The 25,074-nt window shown below is 41.9% G+C and overlaps 1 protein-coding gene across 1 annotated transcript in view; it reads left to right on the top strand.

Annotated features, from left to right (window-relative positions):
- Nucleotides 1-132: 132 nt before the first annotated feature.
- Rsf1 (remodeling and spacing factor 1) overlaps nucleotides 133-25,074 on the top strand; it is a 104,310-nt gene continuing 79,368 nt past the window's right edge. Inside the window, exon 1 of the mRNA XM_005073947.4 lies at nucleotides 133-360. Within this exon, the coding sequence (XP_005074004.3) occupies nucleotides 162-360 (199 nt within the window). The 5' untranslated portion in view covers nucleotides 133-161. The remainder of the gene's footprint in view (nucleotides 361-25,074) is intronic.

Here is a 25,074-nt window from a genome sequence, read left to right as displayed (position 1 = left end):
GTGGTATTGTGGGATCGCGGCGCCTGGCCTGAGACGCTCGCATCCGCAGGGGCGTCCACTCGAGAGCGCCTCCTGTCGTCCGTAAGGCTGCCCTGCCATTCCTCGGCCCCCCAACTCCTCCCGCCCCCCCCATCCCCTCCTCCTCCATCCTCCAGTTCAAAATGGCGACGGCGGCGGCGGCGGCGGCGGCGGCGGCAGCGGCGATGGCTCCTCCGGGCTGCCCGGGTTCGTGCCCCAACTTCGCCGTAGTCTGCTCCTTCTTGGAACGCTACGGACCGCTGCTGGATCTGCCCGAGTTGCCGTTCCCAGAGCTGGAGCGGGTGCTGCAGGCGCCGCCGCCGGACATCGGCAACGGAGAAGGTAAGCGATCGGCCCGAACGCCCGGCGGGAAGCGGCCCTGGCGCGCTCTATCTTCCCATAGATATCTTGGGGCTCTGCGGCGGTCCCCTCCGGGAACTGGGCTCCGTGGAGTCTTTACACCGCGTAGCCCGGGGGGGTTCCTGGGTGCTGGGGAGGCGGGGCGGAGGCCCCCTAGGGCCACCGTGCCCCGCGGGGACGGAGGTGGGGGCGTCGCGGGCCGGGTGTGGGCCGGGGCCCGGGAGGGGGCATTGTGCCCGGCAGATGCCCTGGGGCCGGGTCCCCCGCGCCGGTGTTGGCCCCCAGTCCTTATCCCTTTAGGTAGCGGGGGAAGGGGAGAGCAGGTTCCGGCCAGCCTTGCGCTTTTCTCCTCCCCTCCTCCCACCAATCCTCCCCACCGTCTCCGGGGAGGCTGGGCCCATCTTCTCCCGGCGCCCCCTCTGCTCACTCCACCTGAGTGGGCGGGGGCCGGCGGACACTCCACTCTCTCCCTGCGGTGGGAACTCCCCCGAGAGAGTCGACTCCTGCCTCTTCCCGTTCCCTCGAGGGCTGGTCTAACCCCCCAAACTCCTGAGATCTGCTCCTCCGCCCAGAGAGGGGGCTACCCCCCTATTCTCTCTTAGGATGGGGAAATGAAGTCGGCTCAGCTTCTCCACTCTGGGCAGGAGAGGGTTAATTTCTCCTCCTCCATAGTTTTCCTCCTCGCCACCTCCCCCAAAATAATAGAAAAGCATCTCCCCACTTTTCACTATCCCTTCCCCCTATCTCGGCAACAGGGCTTAGGGGAAGAAGAAGTCACTCTTCCATTAGCAGGGTGGGGTGGGGTGGTTAGTCTGCAGGCTGGAGGAGGGGCTCAGACGGCAGGGGAAACAGTTGAAGAAGGTGCTTGTTGCTCATGTTTCTCTCTCTGGTGCCGCTGGTCTATTATTGGTGTTCGCAAGTGGTGCTCCTTCCACATAAGGCCACCGCGCGGGTGCAGGGCGCATGCTCTGCCCGGCCCCATTGAAACTTCCTGCTGCTGGTTCTTTTGCTGGAGCATCTCAGCGCTGTGCCTGTCGCTTGTTGGCCCTCACACACTGAGCTCTAACACTCTTTCCCGGTTAATCCTGATCCACGCTGCTCCTTTTCTGGCACGTTATTTCCCTTAGAGAAAGCTTATTTGTGTACTTCGAACATTGCCTTTGTCTGGGCACAACCCTTGGCAGAAAAAACGTTTTCCAAATGGGTCTTTTTCCCCCCTTCTTTTTCTTTTGATCTGCGCGTAGATGACCAGGGTGGGCTGGATATTGTACAAGACAAGATAGCTATGACCTTTCTAAGAAAGCAGAGTTGATTTTCTGTTCTTTGGGGAAATGAAGTTCCCGATATGATGTATTTACATAGTGAGGGAAAGACCCAAGTGTGAAGTTCTTCAAAGTAACCCATAGTGAAAATGCATGATATACGATGTTTTCAACCCTAAGGCGGTTATTAGTACGGTGGTGTTGTGCTCTTTCCCCTTGTTCTTTTGAGACGCCATCTCACTGTTACTTTGTCTGCTGGCCCGAAACTCTTAAAAATCCTCCTGCCTCTGCCTCCCATGTGCTAGGATTAAGGACTTAGCCACGATGCCCAATTCTACATCTCTTTTTACAGGTTCGCATTTTTTACACTCTCTGGCTTATAAAAGGCTATTTTTTTTTTCCGAGACAGGGTTTCTCCGTATTGTTTTAGAGGCTGTCCTGGAACTCGCTCTGTTGACCAGGCTGGCCTCGAACTCACAGAGATCCGCCTGCCTCTGCCTCCCGAGTGCTAGGATTAAAGGCGGGTGCCACCAACAAAGGGCTAATTTTTTAAACTATGAAATTGGAGGGTGATTAAATTACTTTATATTAAGACTTTCTGCTGAATTTCTTCAAACATTAAGCTTCCAGTGTATTCATTTCGTTATTAAATTATATTTACATTCTTTTTAAAATTTAATTTAATTTTTGGTTTTTCGAGACAGGGTTTCTCTGTGTAGCTTTATAGACCATGCTGGCCACGAACTCAGAGATCCGCCTGCCTCTGCCTCTCGAGTGCTGGGACTAAAGGTGTGCGCCGCCACCCTGTATTTACATACTTGAAGAAAGTAGTCACTGTGAAGTGTGATGCCTTAAGTTAATTTCAGGATACTTTAGAAATAATAGTATTTTATTTGTCAGAGAGAAAATGTGAGAATTTTAGGGGAAATTAGTGGTAAATTGTTTTTAGAATTTATTTGGACTGAGTTAAGAGGCAGGCATAGGTTTTTTTTTTGGGGGTGCCATTGCAGTTTGAATAGTAGATAAGCTTTCATTCCTTTAAATTTTGAGCAGTGTGCTTACTTTGTATTAGTACTGGAAGAAAAATATTAGGGATGCTTTGATACGTCTAGTGTTGAGCTCTGGGTCATCAGCTAAGCAAAAATGGGGAAGAAGGTGGACTAAAAGGAATCATTTAACTCAGCCACAGCTTACCATTGATATAGTTGCTAAGAGGATTGATAATAATAGAGTCTATCATGGGAATCTAAGAATGATTGTTAATTAATGTCACACAGTTCAAGACATGTGGCAAATGAAAAGTCCCGTTGAAGGTGGACGTTTTTACTGTGCAGGAAAAAGATTTTCAGAACTTTGGTGATGTTTCAGACAACTTATAATAGTTTAGTTAATAGGATAGACTCAGTCTTTTGGGAAAGGTTTGGTAGTGTTGAGCAATGTAATGTATAGGTTGTAGAGCAATTGTCTTACTAATACGGACCTCAGCTTCTTTAGTATACAAAGGTAATGGCTAAGGACCAAATGAAACCTTTAAAAAAAAACCCTTTTATAAATCAAGTACTTAAAAATATTCCTGTACTAAAAATACATTAAAAGATTTCTTTTCCCCGATAAAAGATACATGGTACATTTGTAATTAGTCTTTAAATTTTTGTTAAGTTGGGAGTACATGGGGGTGTCTGTGAAGTTCTAATTGGGCTGGCAGGATATCTCAGGAGCTAGTGTGCTTGCTGCCAAGTGTAATGACCTGAGTTTGGTTCCCTGAACCTTCATTGTGGAAGGAGAGGACCACCTGCAAGTTGTCCTCTAATGTCTACATGTGGTTTTTGGCATGTGTGTACAGAGTGCATACACATGCACACAATAAATAAAAATATCTAATTTATGTAAGTTTTGGTTTTTCCTATTGTGAATGGCCCTTAGACTATGTTTTAATATGTCTTTTTAGTCCTCTGCCCTAACAACTGGAAAATGAAAGGGGACTAGTTTAATACTTGAATATAACATTTATTGAGGTAGATTTAGCAACATGATAACTTTCTATAGTAGAAACTGGTTTACAGATTTGTCCCTGTTTAAATACTTTGTGATCTAGCTGGGAGTTGGTAGTGAACATCTTTAATCCCAGCGCTTGGAAGGATCTCTGTGAGTTTGAGGCCAGGTCTACAGAGTGAGCTCCAGGACAACCTCCAAAGCCACAGAGAAACCGTGTCTCGAAAAACCAAAAAAAAAAAAAAAAAAAAAAGAAATGATTAATTGTATGTGTCTGAGTGTTTTGCCTGCTTGTTTTCACATGTATGCATGTGCTCCTGGTATACTTGGAGGTCCGAAGAAGGTATCAGGTCCCTTGGAAGTAGAGTTACAGATGGTTGGGAGCCAACCATGTAGGTGCCGGAAATCAATCCTGGGTCCTCTGCAAGAGCAAGGAATGGTACGCCTTCAATCCTAGCCCTCAGGAAGCAGAGGCAGATGGATCTCTGTGAATTCAAGGCCAGCCTGGTCTACAGAGCAAGTTCCAAGACAACCAGGGCTACACAGAGAACCCTGTCTCAAAAAACAAAAACAACAAATTAAAAAAAAATTGTTAGCTGCCAAGTGTCATGCCTCAGTGTGTGTGTGTGTGTGTGTGTGTGTGTGTGTGTGTGTGTGTAGAGAGAGAGAGAGAGAGAGAGAGAGAGAGAGAGAGAGAGAGAGAGAGAGAGAGAGAGAGAGAGATGAATATCATGGTATAGGAATCAGAGTATAGCTTTCAAGAGCTAGTTCTTGCCTTTTGAATTGCATTTTTGTGGCAGGGTCTCTTGTTTGTGGCACTGCAGCCTATTATAGACTGGAGCTTTGGGACAGTTTTCTGTCTCCACCTCCCATGTTGTTTGTGTATCTCAAGACTAGCTTGGAACTCTATATATAGCTTAGAGTGGTATTGAACTTGTGATTCTCCTGCCTCAGTCTCCCCAGCTCTGAGAATGCAGGCATGTTTTTTGTTTATTTTACTCTTTCAGTGCTGGGGTTCTAACCCAGGGCTTTCTGCATGGTAGGTAAATAAATGCTCTGCTCCTAAGCTCCCTCCTCAGTTGAAAATCCATACATAGTTCAGGCATGGGATTCTCCCATCATAATGTCCAGAGTGCTAGGAATGCAGTCATGCACATTTGTTATTATATTTAATTATAATGACTTCAGCTCTGTCAAGTATAAAAGGATATGTCTTTTATATTTAAGTGGAACTATGGTTCTAACTTCATATTCCTGGTGCTTACTTGAATTCTTAATTGTCCTTTTTTTTGTATGCATTTGATGAAATGAGAGGATGACCATTGTGATACCATCTCTTGATATAAGCAGATTTCAGGAAGAGTGCCTTGTGGGTTTATAATGGCGACTCATTGGTTAATGGCCTTACTGGAGCAAGAGCCGGGTTGGTTGAAAATTCTCAGTTTTAGCACTTCTGATTTTGAAAAAATAAGGTTCTTTATTTGTCTTTGAGGTCTACTCTGTTGAGTTTGAGTATCTGTTTCTGACACTATGTTGTATCATTTTGGTTTTTCACAGAAGGTAATTGCAACAGAAGACCTTTTGACTAATGGAATTGCAAAGTGGCCTGCTTTTTGTAGTCTTCTAGTTATTTAAATGTTTACTATGAAATTTGCTGTTTAAATGTCTTTAGAGGCTGGACAGGAGGCTCAGCAGTTAAGAGCACTGGCTGCTCTTCCAAGGACTCAGGTTCAATTCACCATCTAGCACCCTCACCATCTATAAATACAGTTCTGATACCATTTTCTGGTCTCTGCAGGCACCAGGCATACATATAGGCAAACCAGTCATGTACATTAACAAAATAAGATTTAAAAAAGGTCCTTAGGGGCTGGCTTATTGCATGAGGACCTTATTTTATGTCCTGAGCACCCACATAAAAGCCAGGAGTGATGGTGCACACCTATAACCCTAATGTTGCTAGGGAGATAAAGTGATGAGGGGTAAAGATAGGTGTGTCCTTGGGATTTGTTGGATAGCCAACTGGTGAGTTGCAGGTTCAGTGAGAGACCTTGTCAAAAAGTATAATGGGTATAGAAGAAGACACCAGTTCACCTTAAGCCAATACATGTTGGAGTGTCTGTGAGCACATACCGCACATACATACTTACCACCAGTAAGAAAGGTCATGGTTGTTACTTCATTAATTTACCATGTATACTGACCATCTTCTGCATGGTAGTTCTAGCAAGTATTGTAAGGATTTAAAGATATTCTCATTTAGTGAGACACTAAACTGAGTTTGTACATTACCCTCTAAAGACATATTCCCTCTGAAATTTTATTAAATGGAGTAATAGTATATGCATTCTACACTACAGATTATAAACTAAAATTATCCCTCACAAGTTTTGTTTTGTTTTGTTTTGTTTTGGTTTTACAAGACAGGGTTTCTCTGTATTGTTTTGGAGGCTGTCGGTCCAGCCTGGCCTCGAACTCACAGCAATCCACCTGCCTCTGCCTCCCGAGTGCTGGGATTAAAGGCGTGCGCCACCACCGCCCGGCCCCTCACAAGTTTTTGATAAAGTGTATGACCATATGTACTGTGGAAAAGTAAAAGTAACTAAGCTTAAAGAAAATTTAACCTAGCTGGGTGATGGTGGTGTACCCTTTTAATTCCAGCACCCTGGAGGCAGAGGCAGGGAGATCTCTTTTAAGTCTGAGGCCAGACAGAGCTATGTGGAGAGACCCTGCCCCCAAAAATGATGTCTTTTAGTAAGTGGTACTTTATTGCTTGCTACATGCTAGGTGTACATAAACCTTTGTAATTTATTATTAAACCATGAAAATAATATGCCTGCAATTCAGTGAGATTGTAGTTTAATAGTGAAGATAAATAATAAAGCTGTAAGATTTAAAAATTACAAAGGCAGGGCAGTCATGGTACACACTTTTTGTTTATTGGTTTGTTTGTTTTTTGGTTTTTCGAGACAGGGTTTCTCTGTGTAGATTTGGAGCCTATCCCGGCACCCACTTTGTAGACCAGGCGGCCTCGAACTCACAGAGATCCACCTGCCTGCCTCTGCCTCCCTAGTGCTGGGATTAAAGGCGTGTGCCACCAACGCCAGGCTGTTAGGAGACAGAGGCAGGCAGATCTCTGTGAGTTTAGAACCATCCTGCTCTACAGAGAAAGTTCCAGGACAGCCAAGGGCTACACAAAGGAACCCTGTCTCAGAGAGAGAGAGAGAGAGAGAGAGAGAGAGAGAGAGAGAGAGAGAGAGAGAGAGAGAGAGAGAGAGAGAGAGAGAGAGAGAGAGAGAGAGAGAGAGAGAGAGAGAGAGAGAGAGAGAGAGAGAGAGAGAGAGAGAGAGAGAGAGAGAGAGAGAGAGAGAGAGAGAGAGAGAGAGAGAGAGAGAGAGAGAGAGAGAGAGAGAGAGAGAGAGAGAGAGAGAGAGAGAGAGAGAGAGAGAGAGAGAGAGAGAGAGAGAGAGAGAGAGAGAGAGAGAGAGAGAGAGAGAGAGAGAGAGAGAGAGAGAGAGAGAGAGAGAGAGAGAGAGAGAGAGAGAGAGAGAGAGAGAGAGAGAGAGAGAGAGAGAGAGAGAGAGAGAGAGAGAGAGAGAGAGAGAGAGAGAGAGAGAGAGAGAGAGAGAAGAGAGAGAGAGAGAGAGAGAGAGAGAGAGAGAGAGAGAGAGAGAGAGAGAGAGAGAGAGAGAGAGAGAGAGAGAGAGAGAGAGAGAGAGAGAGAGAGAGAGAGAGAGAGAGAGAGAGAGAGAGAGAGAGAGAGAGAGAGAGAGAGAGAGAGAGAGAGAGAGAGAGAGAGAGAGAGAGAGAGAGAGAGAGAGAGAGAGAGAGAGAGAGAGAGAGAGAGAGAGAGAGAAAAGAAAAAAGGTGTATGACTTCTATTGAGTTATAGTAGCTGTGTGTGTGTGAGTGTGTGTCTGTGCTGTAGGAGGGGGTGAGGAGTGGGGGTACTTTTGTGCATTTGTGGATTACAAATGGCAAACCTATATTTGCTATTCATCTTATAATACTTTTTAATCTCAAATTTCTCAATTAAGTAATTTTTTAAAATTATTTTATTTTTGATGTGTGTGGGTGTTTGCCTGCATGTATGTATGTGTGTATCATATACAAGCAGTACCATATACAAGAGGCCATCAAATCCCCTGAGGCTGGAGTTATAATGGTTGTGGGCAGCCATTGGGTGTTAAGAGTTGTACCTGAGTCCTCTGGAAGAGCAGCTTGGAAGACAGAAATGATTTTGTTCATGGTTTGTAAGGTTTCAGCCCATGGATGTCTTGCACTTTAGCTGGTTGGTAGTAAGGCATTTTGATAGAAGAGGGTTGTGGTGAGCAAGGCTGTTCATTCCAGGCAGCCAGGAAGAAGGAGGAAAAGGAAGAAAAGAGGGAGAGGGAGAGGGAGAGGGAGGAGAGGGAGAGGGAGAGGGAGAGGGGGAGAGACAGAGAGAGAGAGAGAGAGAGAGAGAGAGAGAGAGAGAGAGAGAGAGAGAGAGAGAGAAAACACAGATCCACCAAGAAGTAATCTTCAAAGGCATTCCCAAAGTGACCTACATCTTTCAGCTATGCCCCGGTTCCTAATTGCCATTCAGCTGTGGATTCATTGATGAGTTAATCCATTAGTGAAGTTTGTGCCCTTATGATCCAGTCATCGCTCAGTAGTATCACCAGCTGAGGTGCGACTCTTTAACACATAGCTGTCTCCTTATATCCAAACCGTAAAAGCAGGCACACTAACACAAAATAAAAACACATGTTAGGAATGCACCTGCCCTGTGTCAGGGGGAATTTTCCATGTAAGAACACAGGGTATGGAAGCAGCACTAAACTAGTGGTACAAAAGAAAAGGATGAGGGAAGACCTTGATACATGCCTCGGACAGACAGGTTAGGTTTCAGCTTTTTATACTACACAGAGTTTACTTGAATTGCAAAGTATGCATGGTTCATATGCAGTGTTTAAGAAAACATTTAGAAGTCAAGGTGGAGATGGTAAACACTCAGGAGGCAGGGGCAGGAAGATCAGGGATTCAAGGCCATCTTGGCTGTATAGCTAGTTTGAGTTCCGTCTGGGCTGTATAAGACCTTGCCTGAAAAAATTAGAAACAAAAGACCAGCAGAGTGAATGTTGAATCTGTATTCATTGTAGATCCCAAACCTTCCCCTGTTTTTGTTCTCATTTATCTCTGTCATTTTCCAAAAGTAGAATTATAATTCTCCCATTGGCTTTTTCTTACTGTTTTGCATTTTATTTTTTGTAATAATCATGCATTTGTTTTAATCACCAAAGTTTACTAACAGTGGTTTTCTGAAGAGACTTTCCAAAAGGAAAAGTACTTTTGCTTTTTTAATTACAATTTTCCTGTTGCAGTAAATATTACCATCACCTACTCGCTACTATCAATATCAGAGACCAAGGGCCAAACCCAGATACCACCCAGCACTCTTTCTTGTTTGTTATCATTGCTTACTGAACCTATCCCATTTTATACTCAGCCACACTCCTCTGTTATCATTGTCTGGTGTGCTGAACTGCCTACCAGTCCCTGAAGGTGTGAAAAGTTCTTTCATGTGCTTATGTCTTTTCTTCTTCCTCCCTGTAGAGTTGCACGCCCGTCTCCAGCCTTTATTCCCTTGTGAGCTCACAGCACACCTACTGGTTAGGTCTGCTCTGGGAGCATCCAGCACTTCTCTGTCTCCTAGAGTGACTTATCTGCTTCCTCTCCCGTGTAGATTGTCAGAGTCCTCAGTACTTTTTCACTTACAGTCTAAGCTTGGTGGAAGAACTTATCATCTTAACCCTGTAACTGATGAGTAATAGTGTTTACCAAATGTTTATGGTGTGAAAGTTTTCCAGTTTTTTTATAGGACCACAATCTACTCTCAAACTTTAGAACTAAATCTAATATAAAGTAAGCTTTAAACTGTACATTAAACATTTGTCTAGCATATGAGAATGGAATTCTTTCCATTGACAGTTGAAAGTAATTTGACACATTAGTTAGTGATACCATGTCAATCAAGCAGGTTTTATGTCTTATTAAGTGTAACATTGTGATTAGTGCGTGCAACTGGAAATTAAAACATACTCTGCAATGGTTTAGTAGGTGTGGACAAATGGCCTGTGGGCAGAATCTGGTCCTTCATCTGTTTTTGCAAATAAAGTTTTATTACTGTACAGGCCTGTTCCTTTGTTCATGTCCTCTGTGACTGCTTTCAGATTGCTATGGCAGAACTGAATAATGGTCCAACATGTAGAGCCTGAAACACAAAGTATTTACTATCTGGCCCCTTGGGGGGGGATGTTGATGCCTATTCCAATATGTGAAGAAAGGAATGTATCAGAGTATTTCTGTTTGATATGCCTAGTGTCCTGTGAGTGAAAGTATCAGTGTGTCAGTGAGTTTCCTTAATGCTGGCTTAATTTTATACTCAGTTATTATTATCACTCCGTTGTTATATAGCTTTTCTGTTAACAGGGTAAGATCTTTTGCTCAGTGGTAGCTGTGAGTACTTCTGCATAATTGTCATAATACAATGCTAAATGGGAACCAAGTGGCCCAGTAATTAGCAGTAAGGAGGAAAATTTGTAGCCTTGCTATTCAACTGGCTTCCAGGTCTCATCCAAGATTGGAGATCTGGTCTGGAAGCATGGTTTCCATGTCTTGGTGAGGTTTATGTTGATAGCTGTTGCTTTTCACTCAGGTGAGAAAGGATATAGAGAATAACCTAAAACTGCTATGTAGAAGAAGAAAAACAGTTATGTAGAAGGTGCTTCATTTGATTATTTTGATTTTTGTCAATGCGAGACTACCGCTTTGTAAAACACTAAACACAGAGTAGTGAAGTATATTTAGGGCCATTTCAGAAATTGTCGATTCTGTACCAACACCAGGCTGAAGCTTGAAGCTTGTTTGACAGGTGTGTGTGGTGATGCCGGCCTGAAATCTCAGCATTTGGGAGGCAGAGAGAGAGAATTGTTACAAATCCCAGCCAGCCAGACCTCATCTTGAAAAATAGGAAAACAAAAACAACTCATTTAATGGTTCTTTTTTTTTTTTTTTTTTTCTTGTTTTGGTTTTTCCAGACAGGTTTTCTCTGTGTAGCTTTGGAGCCTGTCCTTTCCTGGAACTTTCTCCATAGACCAGACTGGTCTCAAACTCACAGAGATCTGCCTGCCTCTGCCTCCTGTGTGCTGTGATTAAAGGCATTTGAATCACTGCCTGGCTGTTTAATGGTTCTTAAAGAAAATGAAACTCAAAATAGCTTATTTTTATTTTATGTGCATTGGTGTTTTTTTAGTTTTTGTTTGTTTGTTTTTGAGACAGGGCTTATCTGTGTGACAGTTTTGGTTGTCCTGGAACTTCCTTTGTAGGCCAGGCTGGCTTTGAACTCAATGAAATCCACTTGCCTCTGCCTCCCAAGTTCTGGGATTAAAGGCATGCATCACTACCATCCTGTTTTGCACTTGTGTTTTATCTTCATGTATGTCTTTGTGAGGTATCAGATCTCCTGGAACTGGAGTTACAGTTGTGAGCTGCCATGTGGGTGCTGGGAATTAACCCTGGGTCCTCTGAAAGATCAGCCAATGCTCTTAACTACTGAACTATCTCTCCAGGCCATTTGTTTGCTTTCAAAGACAGTCTCATTGTATAGATGTAGCTGGCCTACAACTTGTTATGTAGACCAGGCTAGCCTTAAACTCATGGAGATCTACCTGCCTCTGCCTCCCAAGTGCTGGGATTAAAGGACCTCAGTTTTCAAACATTCTGACAATGCTAATTTGATACTTTTATGCTGAGGAATGACTATAGGAAAACATTAGAATGCTTTGTTATGCTTTGTTTTCTTTTTAAAAAATATTTATTATGTATACAGTTTTCTGTCTGCATGTATACCTGCTGGCCAGAAGAGGTCATTGGATCTCATTATAGATGGTTGTAAGCCACCATATGATTGCTGGGAATTGAACTCAGAACTTCTAGAAGAACAGCTAGTATTCTTAACTTCTGAGCCATTTCCAGCCCAAAAGGCTGTATTTTCCATAACTAAGTGTGCTGGGAATACAGCATGGCACTAGGACTGCCAGAAACATCTCAGATTCATGACACTGCTTCATTTTGAACTAATTTTTGGCCATTGGGTGTTCAAAAGTGTTTCACTGCTACCAAAATTTTTCCAGCCTCCACATTCAGTCACATGATCACATGTAGGTCATGAGTTACAGTTTAAGAAGCTGGGTCTTGCTAATGTGTGCGGCTGAGTGAGAGCTTGGCCATCAGTCTGTTCTCCAGGGAGAGTGGAGAGACTTGGTTGTGAAGCCTTGGCATTTGCTAAGTTGAGTATCTCAGAGAATTAGTTTTGATACTTTACTCCTTTTGTGCTGAATAACCAACCTCACAGTTGGCTTTACAAATGTAACTGTAACTTCCTCCATGCTTAAATGTTAAAAATCTTCCAGAAAAAAAAAAAGACAGGCTGGGTATTTTTTCCAGCTGTGACTTTTCTTGCCATTTGGGCTATAGTAAGACTGTAACACATTGAAAAACTGTGACTAATCAACAATAAAGGCTGTTTGTTTATTGTGGATCTGGAGATGGAAGTCAGGGCCTGGTGCCTGTGAGGGAAACACTTCACTTGTGAGCCACATCTCCACCAGTGGAGGTTCCTGTATTATGAAGGAGCTATGTATAGCAGCCTAACTTGTTCTGGGATCTGGAAGCAGACACTCTATAACTTTCCTAATTGTAAGCAAAAATATTTTAGCATTGATTTTTTTTAATATACTCATAGCCTAGTTTGATTTGCCATGATAACTGTATTTTACCCCTTTCCTATTTTCTCATATTTTGGACCTCTTTGTTCATCCTTATTATCTTCTCCATTCTTATTTATCATGCTGGAGATGCCCAGGGTCTCATGCATACAGATGAATAACATTCACTGAGCTGCACCTTCTCCCGTTCTGACATAGTGTGCTTTTGTTGTTGTTGTTTTTGTTTTTCGAGATGGGGTTTCTCTATGTAGCTTTGGAGCCTGTCCTGGAACTTGCTCTGTAGACAAGGCTGGTCTCGAACTCATGGAGATTCACCTGCCTCTGCCTCCTGTGTGCTGGGATTAAAGGCGTGTACCACCAATGTCTGGCTGTCATAGTGTGCTTTTCTGTTGTGTGGGCATATATAGAGGACAGGAAAACTTGTGGGGCTTAGTTCTTGGCTGCTACTTTCTGGGATCTGCTACTGAGGCTATCAGTCCTGTGTGGAATCATCCTTTCCCTTTTGTCTATCTGCGCACTATATGCATGCAGTGCCCATGGAGATCAGAAGAGTGTTGGGTCTGCCAGTACTGGATGGAGTACAGATTGTGAGCTGCCATATGGACATATGGATGCTTGGGAGTTGAACCCAGGTCCTCTGAAAGAATAGCCAGTGCTCTTACCCAGTGAGTCATCTCTTCAGCCTCTATTTTTTTTAAAGATTTATTTATTATGTATACAGTGTTCTGCCTGCATGTATGCCTGCAGGCCAGAACAGGGTACCAGATGTCATTATAGATGGTTGTGAGCCACCATATGGTTGCTGGGAATTGAACCCAGGACCTCTGGAAGAGCAGCCAGTGCTCCTAACCACTGAGTCATCTCTCTAGCCCCCCTCTATCTTTTTGAAGTGTGTGTGTGTGTGTGTGTGTGTGTGTGTGTATGTGTATGTGTGTGTGTATGTGTGTGTGAGATGTGGTGCATATTGAGGCCCCTTTTCTATTTTCACTTTTATTTATTTTTTGAGATAGCCTTAGACTGAACCTGAACCTTGCCATTTCCATTAGGCTGGCTTGCCAGAACTCCTAGGATCCATTTGTCACTGCATGTTCAATGTGGGTGTTACAGGCACATGTAGCCATGGCTAACTTTTTGTAGGTGCTAGAGATTTGAACTCAGATCCTCTTGCTTTTGTAGAAAATGTTCTTACCCACTGAGCCATCTCCCTAGCTCTTAATTCTCTCTAGGTAAACAAACACATACACCAAATAACACTTTTTTTTTCCCTTTTGTTTTTCAAAATAGGGTTTCTCTGTATAACAACTCTGGTGTCCTGGAACTTGATTTGTAGACCAGGCTGGCCTCAAACTCACAGGGATAACACCTACCTCTGCCTGAGTGCTGGGTTTAAAGGTGTGTACCATTACTGCCTGGCCTAAATACACATTTTATATTGAATTCATTATACAGATGAGGAGTATATAAGTGCCAGGCTGAAAACTTTATGAAAGCCTTGATACATCATGAAAAACTGTCTAGTGGTGATATTTCAGTTGAAGTCCTGTTTGGAAAGACCATTTTTCTACCTATTACATACAATATTAGTTAGACACCACATGCTGATGCTAACGTGTACTATCATTTGTGGTATAGGTAAAAACTAATCAGTTAATTAGTGAAGGATAGTTCTGTAATCTTGAGAAAAAAATTATTGCTGTATAAGAAATTATATGCTATGAGCAGTAGGGGCACATGTCTCCCAGCACTTGGAGAGGTCAGCCTGGTCTGTGAAGTGTGTTCCAGGACACAGCTGTCCCACAGAGAAACCCTGTCTCAGGAAAAAAAAAATAAAGAAATTTTACAGGTTCCATCCCAGACTTTTATCTCAGTGCCAAACCAAGCCTGTCATGTAGTCATTACTTGGTATTTTAGTCCCATGTAGTTTTTTTTTAACTTAATATTATTTCTCAGCAGTATTTAAATTATATATTGTGATAGTCTTCTTATCACTGTTTTGATTTCCATACTTTTCCTTCTTAGATTTGTTCCTTTGTTGTGATATATCTTTTCTAAAGAAGGTTTTTAAGCATTAAACATTTAGTTCTGGCATGTTTGTCTTCTATTCTTATTACTGCTTAACTGAAAACAGTAGTCCAGTATTCAAGAACTTCCCTTACAAAAGTTTGACAATACTGCCTTTTTAAAAATCTTCTTACAAAAGTTTGACAATACTGCCTTTTTAAAAAATCTTCTAGCATCCACTGTTGCTGGTGAAAAATCTATTAGTCTAAGTCTTATTCCTTTGTAAATGGCTTTTTTTCCCGTCCAGAATGACTTTACATTTTCTTTCTTTTTGGTTAGTTTTGGTTTTGTTTTGTTTGTTTTGTTTTGTTTTTGAGACAGGGTTCTTCTGTGTATCCCTGGCTGTCCTAAAACTCACTCTGTAGATCAGGCTGGTCTCAAACTCAGAGATTCACCTGCCTTTGTCTCCTGAGTGCTGGGATTAAAGGCGAGCACGACCTCCACCATGCTGTATATTTTTCCTTTATTGCTTTCTCTTATGTATATGTGTTTTGTCTGCATGTATGTCTGCTTGCCAGCTCTAGTTGGCAACATGAACCTGGGAGACTGCAGCCAATATATGAGATGCACTGAAGTCTCATGCAATAGCCAACTTTATTCAGAGCATTAGACACTTTATACTCCGAGGGTTAAAAAGAGTCACCTGAGTATATAATCACAAAGACAAGCTACACATGGCAAAAACATGCTTTTCTATAGAGGCATATAAATAGTAACTACATCCAGCTGTAATAAACAATCCAAAGTGAACTCAGCAACATCTGGGAGGGGCACATTCCAAGAACAAGAAACAAGTCAAGGCATGGTCTTGTTTTCTTGGAGTTTTTTCATAAGCACTCAATTCCCCTTCAAGGACCCCATTCTTGGACTGTGTTTTTTATTTTTTAGTAGCATGATATCCAGAATGGTTATGATTTAAGATGTAGATAAATCTAATTGTCATTTGGTGGTACATGATAAGCAAGCAAATTATAAACCTAATAAATAATACTAGACCTGTGACACCAAGAACAGGGATCCAAATTATGTTTAATATTATTAGCTACTTTACTACATTGATAGGAAAAATCTAGAGGAGCATTAGAGGCCTGAAAGACCCACCCAGGAGCAACAAGCAATTGCTGAGATGACAGCAGCTTCCAGCAGTGGCTTCCAGAATCTATTGTTAAGAAGTTCCTCTGGGAAACAGCACCTGTGTCCCACCCAGCATCCATTACTATTTTCCGGTATGAGATACACTGCCGCTACATCAACCATCAGAACCATGGCCCCGCTTCCACCTAGAGGAGTGATCACCGGAGGCTCTGCTATGCCTGCACCTGAAGAAGCAGTCAATGGAACCAGAGCCCCCAACTACACCAAACCTATACCGATTGCAGTAAGAGATGGGTAGACAACAAGGTAAGAATACACTCAACAGCATAAAGAGCAATACAGCCCCACCAGAAAATAGTGGTTCTACAACAGCAAAACCCGAACATCCCAACACAGATGAAGCAGAAGAAAATGACCTTAAAATAATTTTATGAAGATGATCGAGACCCTTAAAGAGAAAATGAAAAATTCCCTTAAAGAAATGGAGGAAAAGACAAAAAAAATTGAAACAAACAAACAAACAAACAAAAAATCCCTTAAAGAAAACTAAGAAAAGGCAATCAGATAGGTGAAGGAAACAATTCAACATTTGAAAACTGAAATAGAGACAATAAAGAAAACACAAACTGAGGGAAATCAGGAACCACAAATGCAAGCATAAACAACAGACTACAAGAGATGGAAGAGAGAATCTCAGGTGTTGAATATACAATAGAGGAAATGGATTCATCGTTCAAAGAAAATGTTAAATCCAACAAATTGTTAGCACAAAATACCCAGGAAATCTGAGACACCATGAAAAGACTGATGTGGTGATATATTGTTAATAATTTATTAAGGCCACTGGAGATGAAAATAGCAAAGCAGCCATACTAGTTAGCTATAGAAGCTAGGTGGTGGTGATACAGGACTCAGGATTAAGAGGTAGACAGACCTCTGTTAGTTCAAGGCCACACTGACTACAGGCATTAGATTTAGTCCTAAAAGAAAAAGTTTACACAAAGGTAATCTCAACACCTGGAATCACATGCCTTTAATCCCAGCACTAGGGAGGTAGAGACAAGAGTGACATGGCTAGATGGAGAAAGGAATAAAAGGAGACAGGAACTAAGAAGTTCTTGCCTGTGAGGATTCATGTAAACAGAAATGCCCTTTCAGAGGTAAGATCTCCTGGCTTGGGTGCTTTGCTCTTTTGATCTTCAATTTGAAGCTTGAACCCCAATATCTGTCTCTGAATCTTTTATTTTTCATGTTACAGATAGAACATGAGAACAATAGGGATAGAATAAGGTGAAGGCACAGAAAATACATTCAACAAAATCATAGAAGAAAACTTTCTCAACCTAAAGGACATAACTATGAAAGTACAAGAAGCTTACAGAACACCAAATAGAATAGACCCCCCCCCAAAAGTTCCCTTACCATATAATAAAAAAATAATCAAAACAAACATGCAGAATAAAGAAAGAATGTTAAGAGCTGCAAAGGAAAATGGCCAAGTAACATATAAAGGCAGACTATCAGAATTACACCCAACTTCTCAATGGAAACAATGAAAGCCAGAAGATCCCGGACAGGCGTTATGCAGACAATAAGAGACCATGGATGCCAGCTCAGACTGATATACCCAATAACACTTTGAATCACCATAGACAAGAAAACAGGATATTCCATAAAAAATCTAGAGACTACGTTGAAAAGAGACCAATATGATTAGTAGTTGTGGTAGATTGAAAGAAAATGGTCCCCAAAGGAAGTGGCACTATTAGGAAGTGTGGTCTTGTTAGAGTAGTAGGAGTGGTCTTGGAGGAAGTATGCCACTGTGCAGGCAGGCTTTAAGGTCTTAAATCTGCTTAGTGACTCAAGACAACTTCCTGTTCCCTGTGAATCGATATCAGAATCCTCAGCTTCCTCTCCAGCACCATGTCTGCCTGCATGCCACCATGTCTCACCATGATGATAATGGACTAAACTTCTGAATTGTAAGCCTCAAATGTTTTCCTTTGGTCATGGTGTCTCTTCATACTCTTTAAGAAAATAGTTCTGGTATCTTGTAGAATATAAGCCCATATTTGACTTTAAGAATATAAATATGCATGCCTTGAATCCCAGTACTCTAAAGCAGAGGCAGATGAATCTCTGTAAGTTCGAGGCCAGCCTGGTCTACAGAGCAAGTGTCAGGATAGGCTCCAAAGCTACACAGAGAAACCCTGTCACGAAAAACCAATGTATATATGTTATGTCCTATACAAATACAAAGTGATTTACATCACAAGGCAAAAATTAAATGCAGTCTTTTCTTCAGATGAATGAATGTTATGGTCTCAAAGTACAGTCATAAACACAGAGTCAATAAAGTAAAGTAACTTCTCCCTTGGTACATAGGGGCCTTAGCTTGGTCCCAGGTGGGCAGACTTGATAGGGTCTATGTCTCTTTCTGCCCTATGGCTGGAGGTTTGCTATCTTTCTGATGACTTCCATGTCTTCTCCCTCTGCCATTGTCATTGATGGCCTGGGGCTGGAGGATCTGAAGAGGAGCCCTTAATGTTTCAGTGGATCCATCTTCCCCTTTCCAATTTTCTTCTGGAGAAGTAAAAGTGGGACACGTTAATGCATCAGCTTGCTTATTTCCTTCTGCAATAAAACCAGGGAGGTTAGAGAATACTTCTATTGCTGGAAATGATCCTACAACGTGAGCAGAATCTGAAACGATATTTAAGGGTTTATGAATTAACTGTAATAAATGAATCAAAATAGCCAGTTACACCTGTTGGGTTGAGGAAAAAGAAGTTTTAATAGATTGAATATCTGGGCCATGAGTCCCTCCTATACTATTAGATAAACTATCTGCTTACGGAATGGGAGAAGGTTGAACAACTTATATAATCACAGATTCAGTTTGTATGAGAAAATCCCATAGCTTACCAACTATATAATAATTTCCTTCCATACTAATCTGCAGATGAAATTTAAAAATCCATAGAGCTCTGTAACACTCTTAAAAACTGATTGCTAGTTAAGGGTAAGATAATACAACAAGATCAAACCCATATAATTGTTGACATATAATTGTCCTCCCCTGATTTACTAATTGAGTAAGAAGAGTAAGGTAAGCAGTTGTTAGTATTTTATGGCCCTTGTGGTATAAATGAATCCATTCCAAAGGCTTATCGTCTTGTGTTATAATACCTGTAGGAAACAATTTAATGGAGAAAACAACTAAGTTTAAAGGCAGTGAAGAATCCACATGATACACAAAAGCCTCTTTTAGTCTGGATTCAAATAGTAGTTCTGCCCTTGTCTCTTTTTAAGATAATATTAGAGGGCTGTCCAATGCCATCTCTCTAGAGTTTCAAATAGATTGGTTAGTGCATAATTAGGTAAACACTTTGATTTTGCTGAAATTGCAATGGAAATACCAGTCACAGCTCATGAGACCAGGGATGAATTGGCAAATAAAATGTTTTTCTGGCAAGCCCTAGCTTACCTAGGTTATATGTAAAGTTAGCTTTTTCAGAAAGTAGGGAGAATTCAAGATTAGGTTGACTATCAGATTCCTTACCCAATGCTTCAGGGTCATTTTCAGGCAATGAGGAACGGTCATCAGCAGAGTTATCAGTGGCGCCATTTTTACTTTGATTTTGCCTCAATAGAGAAAATCTCCTCGACTCTTTACTAATTTTAAGGTTTGATCATCCTCATGATTAATATCTTCCTTAAGCATTTTGATAATGAATTAACGCCCAAGTGACTCAAGATTGAACAAAGGTCTTTCTCCTTTGTTTCAGTATTTTTTTTCCAGATTATGTCCCATACTTGGTCATCTGAAGTTTTTCTCTCTGGAAACCAGGGATTATAATCATAAACAACTTGCAAGCAATCTAATAGTTGTTATTTTGATACTTGGGCTCCTCCTTTCTTTAAAAAACGATGCAGAGTCTTGACAGAGGGCATAGCCTTCCCTGGTTTCTGCCCCATCATGCTCACTCACCTCCTTTTGTCCCTACTCTTCTTTTCTCATAGCTGAGCTTAGGTGCCACTAGCTTACTGCTCTCAACAGCGTGTGACTCTGAGAGTGGAGCCAACAAATGAGGTGCACTGACGTCTCACACAATAGCCAGCGTTAGTCAGACGTAGACAATTTATACTCTGAGGGTTAAGAAGAGTCACCTGAGTAAAGTATACAACCACAAGGACCACCCTACATGGCAAAAACATGTGTTTCTATAGAGGCATATGGCTAACACAGCTGAAGTAATCTCACTTCTATCTGCTATACCTGGGAGGAGCATGAACACACTTTACAAGAACAATTGTGTTTTTGAAGAAAATCTGAGGTCACAGGACTCTTGTCTTCCTTTCTTGGAGTTTTGTCACAAGCACGCAGAACATCCCTTGTAGGACTCCATTATTAGACTGTTTCGAAATGTATGTGTGTGCCTGCTGATGACAAAGGCTGATGTGTTCAAATGTATTTCCCACTTTCTCTTCTACGAGGTTCAGTGTGGATGGATTTATATTGAGGTCTTTGATCCATTTGAACTTGAGTTTTGTGCATTGGGATAGATATGGATCTATTTGCATTCTTCTTCTACATGTTGACAGCTAATTCTGCCAGCACCATTTGTTGAATATGTTTTCTTTTTTCCATTTTATAGTTTTAGCTTTGTCAAAAATTAGGTATTTGATTCAATTCCATAGGTCCACCAGTCTGTTTTATTAATATTTTAAAAAAACCCTGACACTGAAATTTTCTATGATGTGACTTTCACTTTCTCATTTCACTTTTACTGTTTTTAAACAAGTGATTTATTTTACTTTATGTGCATTGATGTGAGGGTGTCAGATCCTCTGGGCTTGGAGTTTCAGTTGTGAGCTGCCATTATGGTTGCTTGGAATTGAACCCAGGTCCTCTTGAAGAGCAGCTGTGCTCTTAACCACTGAGCCATCTCTCCAGCCCATCTTTTACTCTGAGGACATTAAAGTTGCAGCTTTGTTTGAAGCCCTCCATGTTCCTGTTCTGAGTCCCTTCTTCCATTACTAAAGGCAAGCCTTGAGGCTTTTGGGTTGTCTCCACTTGCTTTCCCACTAAGTATGTCTTTGTGTCTACAAACAAGGGTTATTGCCTCACTCTTCCCCAGTCCCCTTAGTTGGCCTTGACATTATTTTGATGTAAAACCACATGTTGTTTTAGTTACTAATTGTATTAAAATTGTATAACTCTTTTTTTTGTTGTTGTTGGTTTTTCGAGACAGGGTTTCTCTGTATTGTTTTGGAGGCTATCGGTCCAGCCCAGCCCAGCCTCGAACTCACAGAGATCCGCCTGCCTCTGCCTCCCGAGTGCTGGGATTAAAGGCGTGCGCCACCACCGCCCGGCTAAAATTGTATAACTCTTTAAAATTAACAGCTATTTATGTTTGTTCTGTTACTCTAGCAGCTTTGCTAAAGGATGACATCGTTAGATTGAAAGGTGTGGGCCTAATTTTACCTTTTTTAGTATACTCGGTTGCTCTACAAAGAACTTTATGAATCCGTACACTGCCAGAGTTAACATGGGAGTTCTCGTTATCCATGTAATCAGTGTTTGCATTTTCAAACTTTCATGTCATTGGCAGGTAGTTTCACATGGTGTCAGTATGAAAGGAGGCATGTTTCATTCTGTTTTTCAGATATGGTCTTTTGTGAATTGCTTTTTCATAGCACATGTTTCAAACTTTAAAAATTGGTGCTTAATAGTAAGCTAGGCAGTGGTGGCGCATGCTTTTAATCCCAGTGTTCTGGAAGCAGAGGCAGGCAGATCTCTGAGTTTGAGGCCAGCCTGGTTTACAAAGCTACACAGAGAAACTTTCAAACAAAAAATTGGCGTAGTATTATTGCTAGCTTCTAATCACCTTGAACTAGCTTCAGATTTCACAAAGAGTACATCACCAACCAAACCAACCATTGCCATCACTTCAGACCCATCTGTAAGTAGGGTCCTCAGGTACCTGTATTTCTGACCAACTGGCTACAAGACTTAGGAGTCTCCATGACTTGCCATAGATTCTCTAATTTATTAGAATGACTGTCGGGAAAATTCTGTACTTCCATAATTATGGTTTTTCCATAAAGGATACAACTTGAGACCAGCCTGATGATGAGGCACATGGTTCAAAGGAGCACTTCAGAAATTATAGATGTTAGAGCTAGCATGGTATAGCCAGCACATACCTGTAATCCCAGTACTTGGGAGGCTAGGGTGGGAGGATTGAGACATAAAAAAGGACAGTCTGAGCTACAGAGAGGAATCCTGCCTCAACCCTCCCTTCCCCACTCACTCCAAAACAAACCAGGCATGGTTGCACATGATTTTAATCCCAGCTTCTGGAGGCAGTGGCAGGCGGATCTCTGTGAGTTTGAGACCAGCCTGATCTACAAGAGCTAGCTCCAGGACAGTCTCCAAAGCCACAGAGAAACCCTGTCTCGGAAACCCCCCCCAACTCTTTTTTTTTTTTTTTTTTTTTTTTTGGTTTTCTTTTTCGAGACAGGGTTTCTCTGTGGCTTTGGAGGCTGTCCTGGATCTCGCTTGGTAGTCCAGGCTGGTCTCGAACTCACAGAGATTAGCCTGCCTCTGCCTCGCGAGTGCTGGGATTAAAGGCGTGCGCCACCACCGCCTGGCCCCCCCAACTCTTATAAAACATTAATTTCAGAGGCTTACTACATTATCAGCATGGTGGAGAACATGGTGGCAAGCATGACGGTATGGTGCTGGAGGAGTAGCTGATAGCCACATCCTGATTCAGAGTGTGGAAGAGAGACTGGACCTAGCACGGGCTTTTGAAAACTCCAAGCCCCTCCTAGTGACAGACTTCCTTCAAGGCCACACCCCCAAAATAGTGTCACTCTCCGGTGACTAAGCCTGGGAGAGAGACCAGAGGCATTTTTATTTAAACCACCACACCTAAGTTCCAAAAAACTGAACTTGCTCTGTAGACCAAGCTGGCCTCTAATTAAAGGTGTGCGCCTAAACTACCTGGCCTGGAGTTCCGTACATTCTTTACCATTGTTTAATTATGCCTTCCACATTGTATGTATTTTAGCTGCTTTAGATTTATTGAGATTACTGGGCCCATGGCTAATCATATTCATCAAATCTGGAGATACTGTAGGCATCATCTCTTCCATGTTTTTTACTCCATGTTCTTTGTACATTTCAAGTACACTTTATTGGACTTGGCATGGTATTGTCCCACTCACCAGTAAGATACTTGATTTTTTTCAACAGTTTTTCTTCCTGATGCATTTCCACAGTCCAATTTTGAGTCACTTTCAGTAAAACTTTTTTTTTTTAATTTAACTTTTAAAGATAGAGTCTCATGTAGCTCAGACTGGCTTGAAACTCACTACAAAGCTGAAGATGACTTTCAGCTTCTGGTCCTACTGCCTCTACCTCCTACCTCTTCCAAATGATCTGGATTAGATTTCCAGTACCGCCATGGTGGCTCACAACTGTCTGTAACTCCTGTTCCAGGGGATCCAATGCCTTTTTCTGGCTTTCATGAGCATCAGGCATGCATGTAGTGCGCCTAGACTTACATGAAGCCCAAACATTTATGCACATAAAATTAAAATAAAAATTAAAAAATACCGAGTTGGAGACTACCAATATATAAATCTTTATCCACCAAAATATTCTTTAAAAATGTTAGAGAAACGAGCTTCTCAGACAAATTAATCTAGAGGATTTGCTGTGAACTAGCTTGTCTACACAGGTGACTGTATAGACAAGGAATATAATCAGATGGCTGGTCTAGATGCTGATGAGAGTCCGAGGAAATGGTAAGCATGCAAATAGTCAATTCATTTTCTCCAGTTTTAAGCTTTTTAAAAAGATAATTCTAACCAGGCATTGGTGCTTCACACCTTTAATCCCAGCACTCCAGCACTCAAGAGGCAGTGACAGGCGGATCTCTGTGAGTTCGAGGCCAGCTGGTCTACAGAGCAAGTTCCAGGCCAGGCTCCAAAGCCACAGAGAAACCCTCTCAAAAAACAAAACAAAACAAAACAAAAAACAAACAAACATACAAACAAAAAAAAAGGCAATTCTTAAAAAAGTCTTATGTAGCGCAACTATAACAAATATGTAGAGAGAAAACATGACAACTGTATCGCTGGGCAATGAGAGTCTAGTGTCACAAGGGCACACTGTTACCCTCAAAGTAAAGTGGCAAGGATATTCTTTTTTTCTTTCTTTCTGGTTGAGGCAGGGTTTCTATGGGTAGCACTGGCTGTCCTGGAGCTAACTCTGTAGACCAGGCTGGCCTCAAACTCACAGAGATCCACTTGTTTCTGGAGTGTTGGGATTAAATTCGTGTGCCACCATCACTTAGCTACTAGAATTTTCCTTAATGGCCCTGTATATAGTTAAAAATTCTGATTAACCACTGAAGTTGAAACTCAGTGGGACAGAGTAGGCGTTTAGCATGTACAGAGCCCTGCACAGTCTGAAGTCCTGCAAGGGAGAATAGAGGGGGTAAAAAGTATTCATGTAAGCGAAGAACAGTTTAAAGTATGTAATGCAGAATACACTTTTGTCTGTTAGTAAAACACAGGAAGGGCATGCTGGGATTTATACAAAATAAACGATAGGATTGTAGCAAAGGTTTTCAGGTATTGTTAAAGTAGTGTGCGTAGCTGCAGACAGTATAAGGGGGGATGAATGCAGTTACGTCTAATAGAACTTTGTAGATACTAAAATTTGAATTTCCTGTAATTATCATTTGCCACAAAACACTTTTTATTTTTCTACCCAACCAAACTCTTTAAAGATGTGAAAAATGGAGCTGGGGCCAGCCTGGTTTACAGAGATAGTTCCAGGACAGCCAGCATGATTCAGGAAAACCCATCTTGAAAAAAGAAAAAAAAATGTGAAAACGTCTTGAGCTCAAAGGGTGTATGAAAAAGGTTATCTGGCCGGGCGGTGGTGGCGCACGCCTTTAATCCCAGCACTTGGGAGGCAGAGGCAGGCGGATCTCTGTGAGTTTGAGGTGGGCTGGACCGATAGCCTCCAAAACAATACAGAGAAACCCTGTCTCGAAACCCCCACCCCCCCAAAAAAAAGGTTGTCTGTCTTTTTGCCCTGTGTGAGGGAATTTAGTACCTTTTGGTGATTCTCAACCTTCCTGAAGCTGTGACTCTTTAATACAGTTCCTCATGTTGTGATGACCACCAACCATAAAATTATTTTCATAGCAACTTCATCACTGTAATTTACTATTGGTATGAATTATAATGTAAATATCTGATATGTAACCCCTGTGGGGTTGAGAACCACTTATCTAAAACCTCTTTCACCAACTCAACACCAGCCAGGTCCATGTGATATTAATTATTGTTAAAATAAAAGATGGAGGTTGTCCGAGTGGGTAGGAAGGCATGCATCCAACTTTATACAAAAAGATACAGATTTTTAAAAAAGGAAGATATGTGTACAAGGCCCTGGGTTCAACCCTAACACCTCAAGAAATAAAGGAAAG

This window comes from Mesocricetus auratus, unplaced genomic scaffold (assembly GCF_017639785.1).
Source record: "Mesocricetus auratus isolate SY011 unplaced genomic scaffold, BCM_Maur_2.0 Super-Scaffold_4256, whole genome shotgun sequence".
NCBI classification, from domain to species: domain Eukaryota; kingdom Metazoa; phylum Chordata; class Mammalia; order Rodentia; family Cricetidae; genus Mesocricetus; species Mesocricetus auratus.
This window is presented reverse-complemented; position numbering and strand designations above follow the sequence as displayed.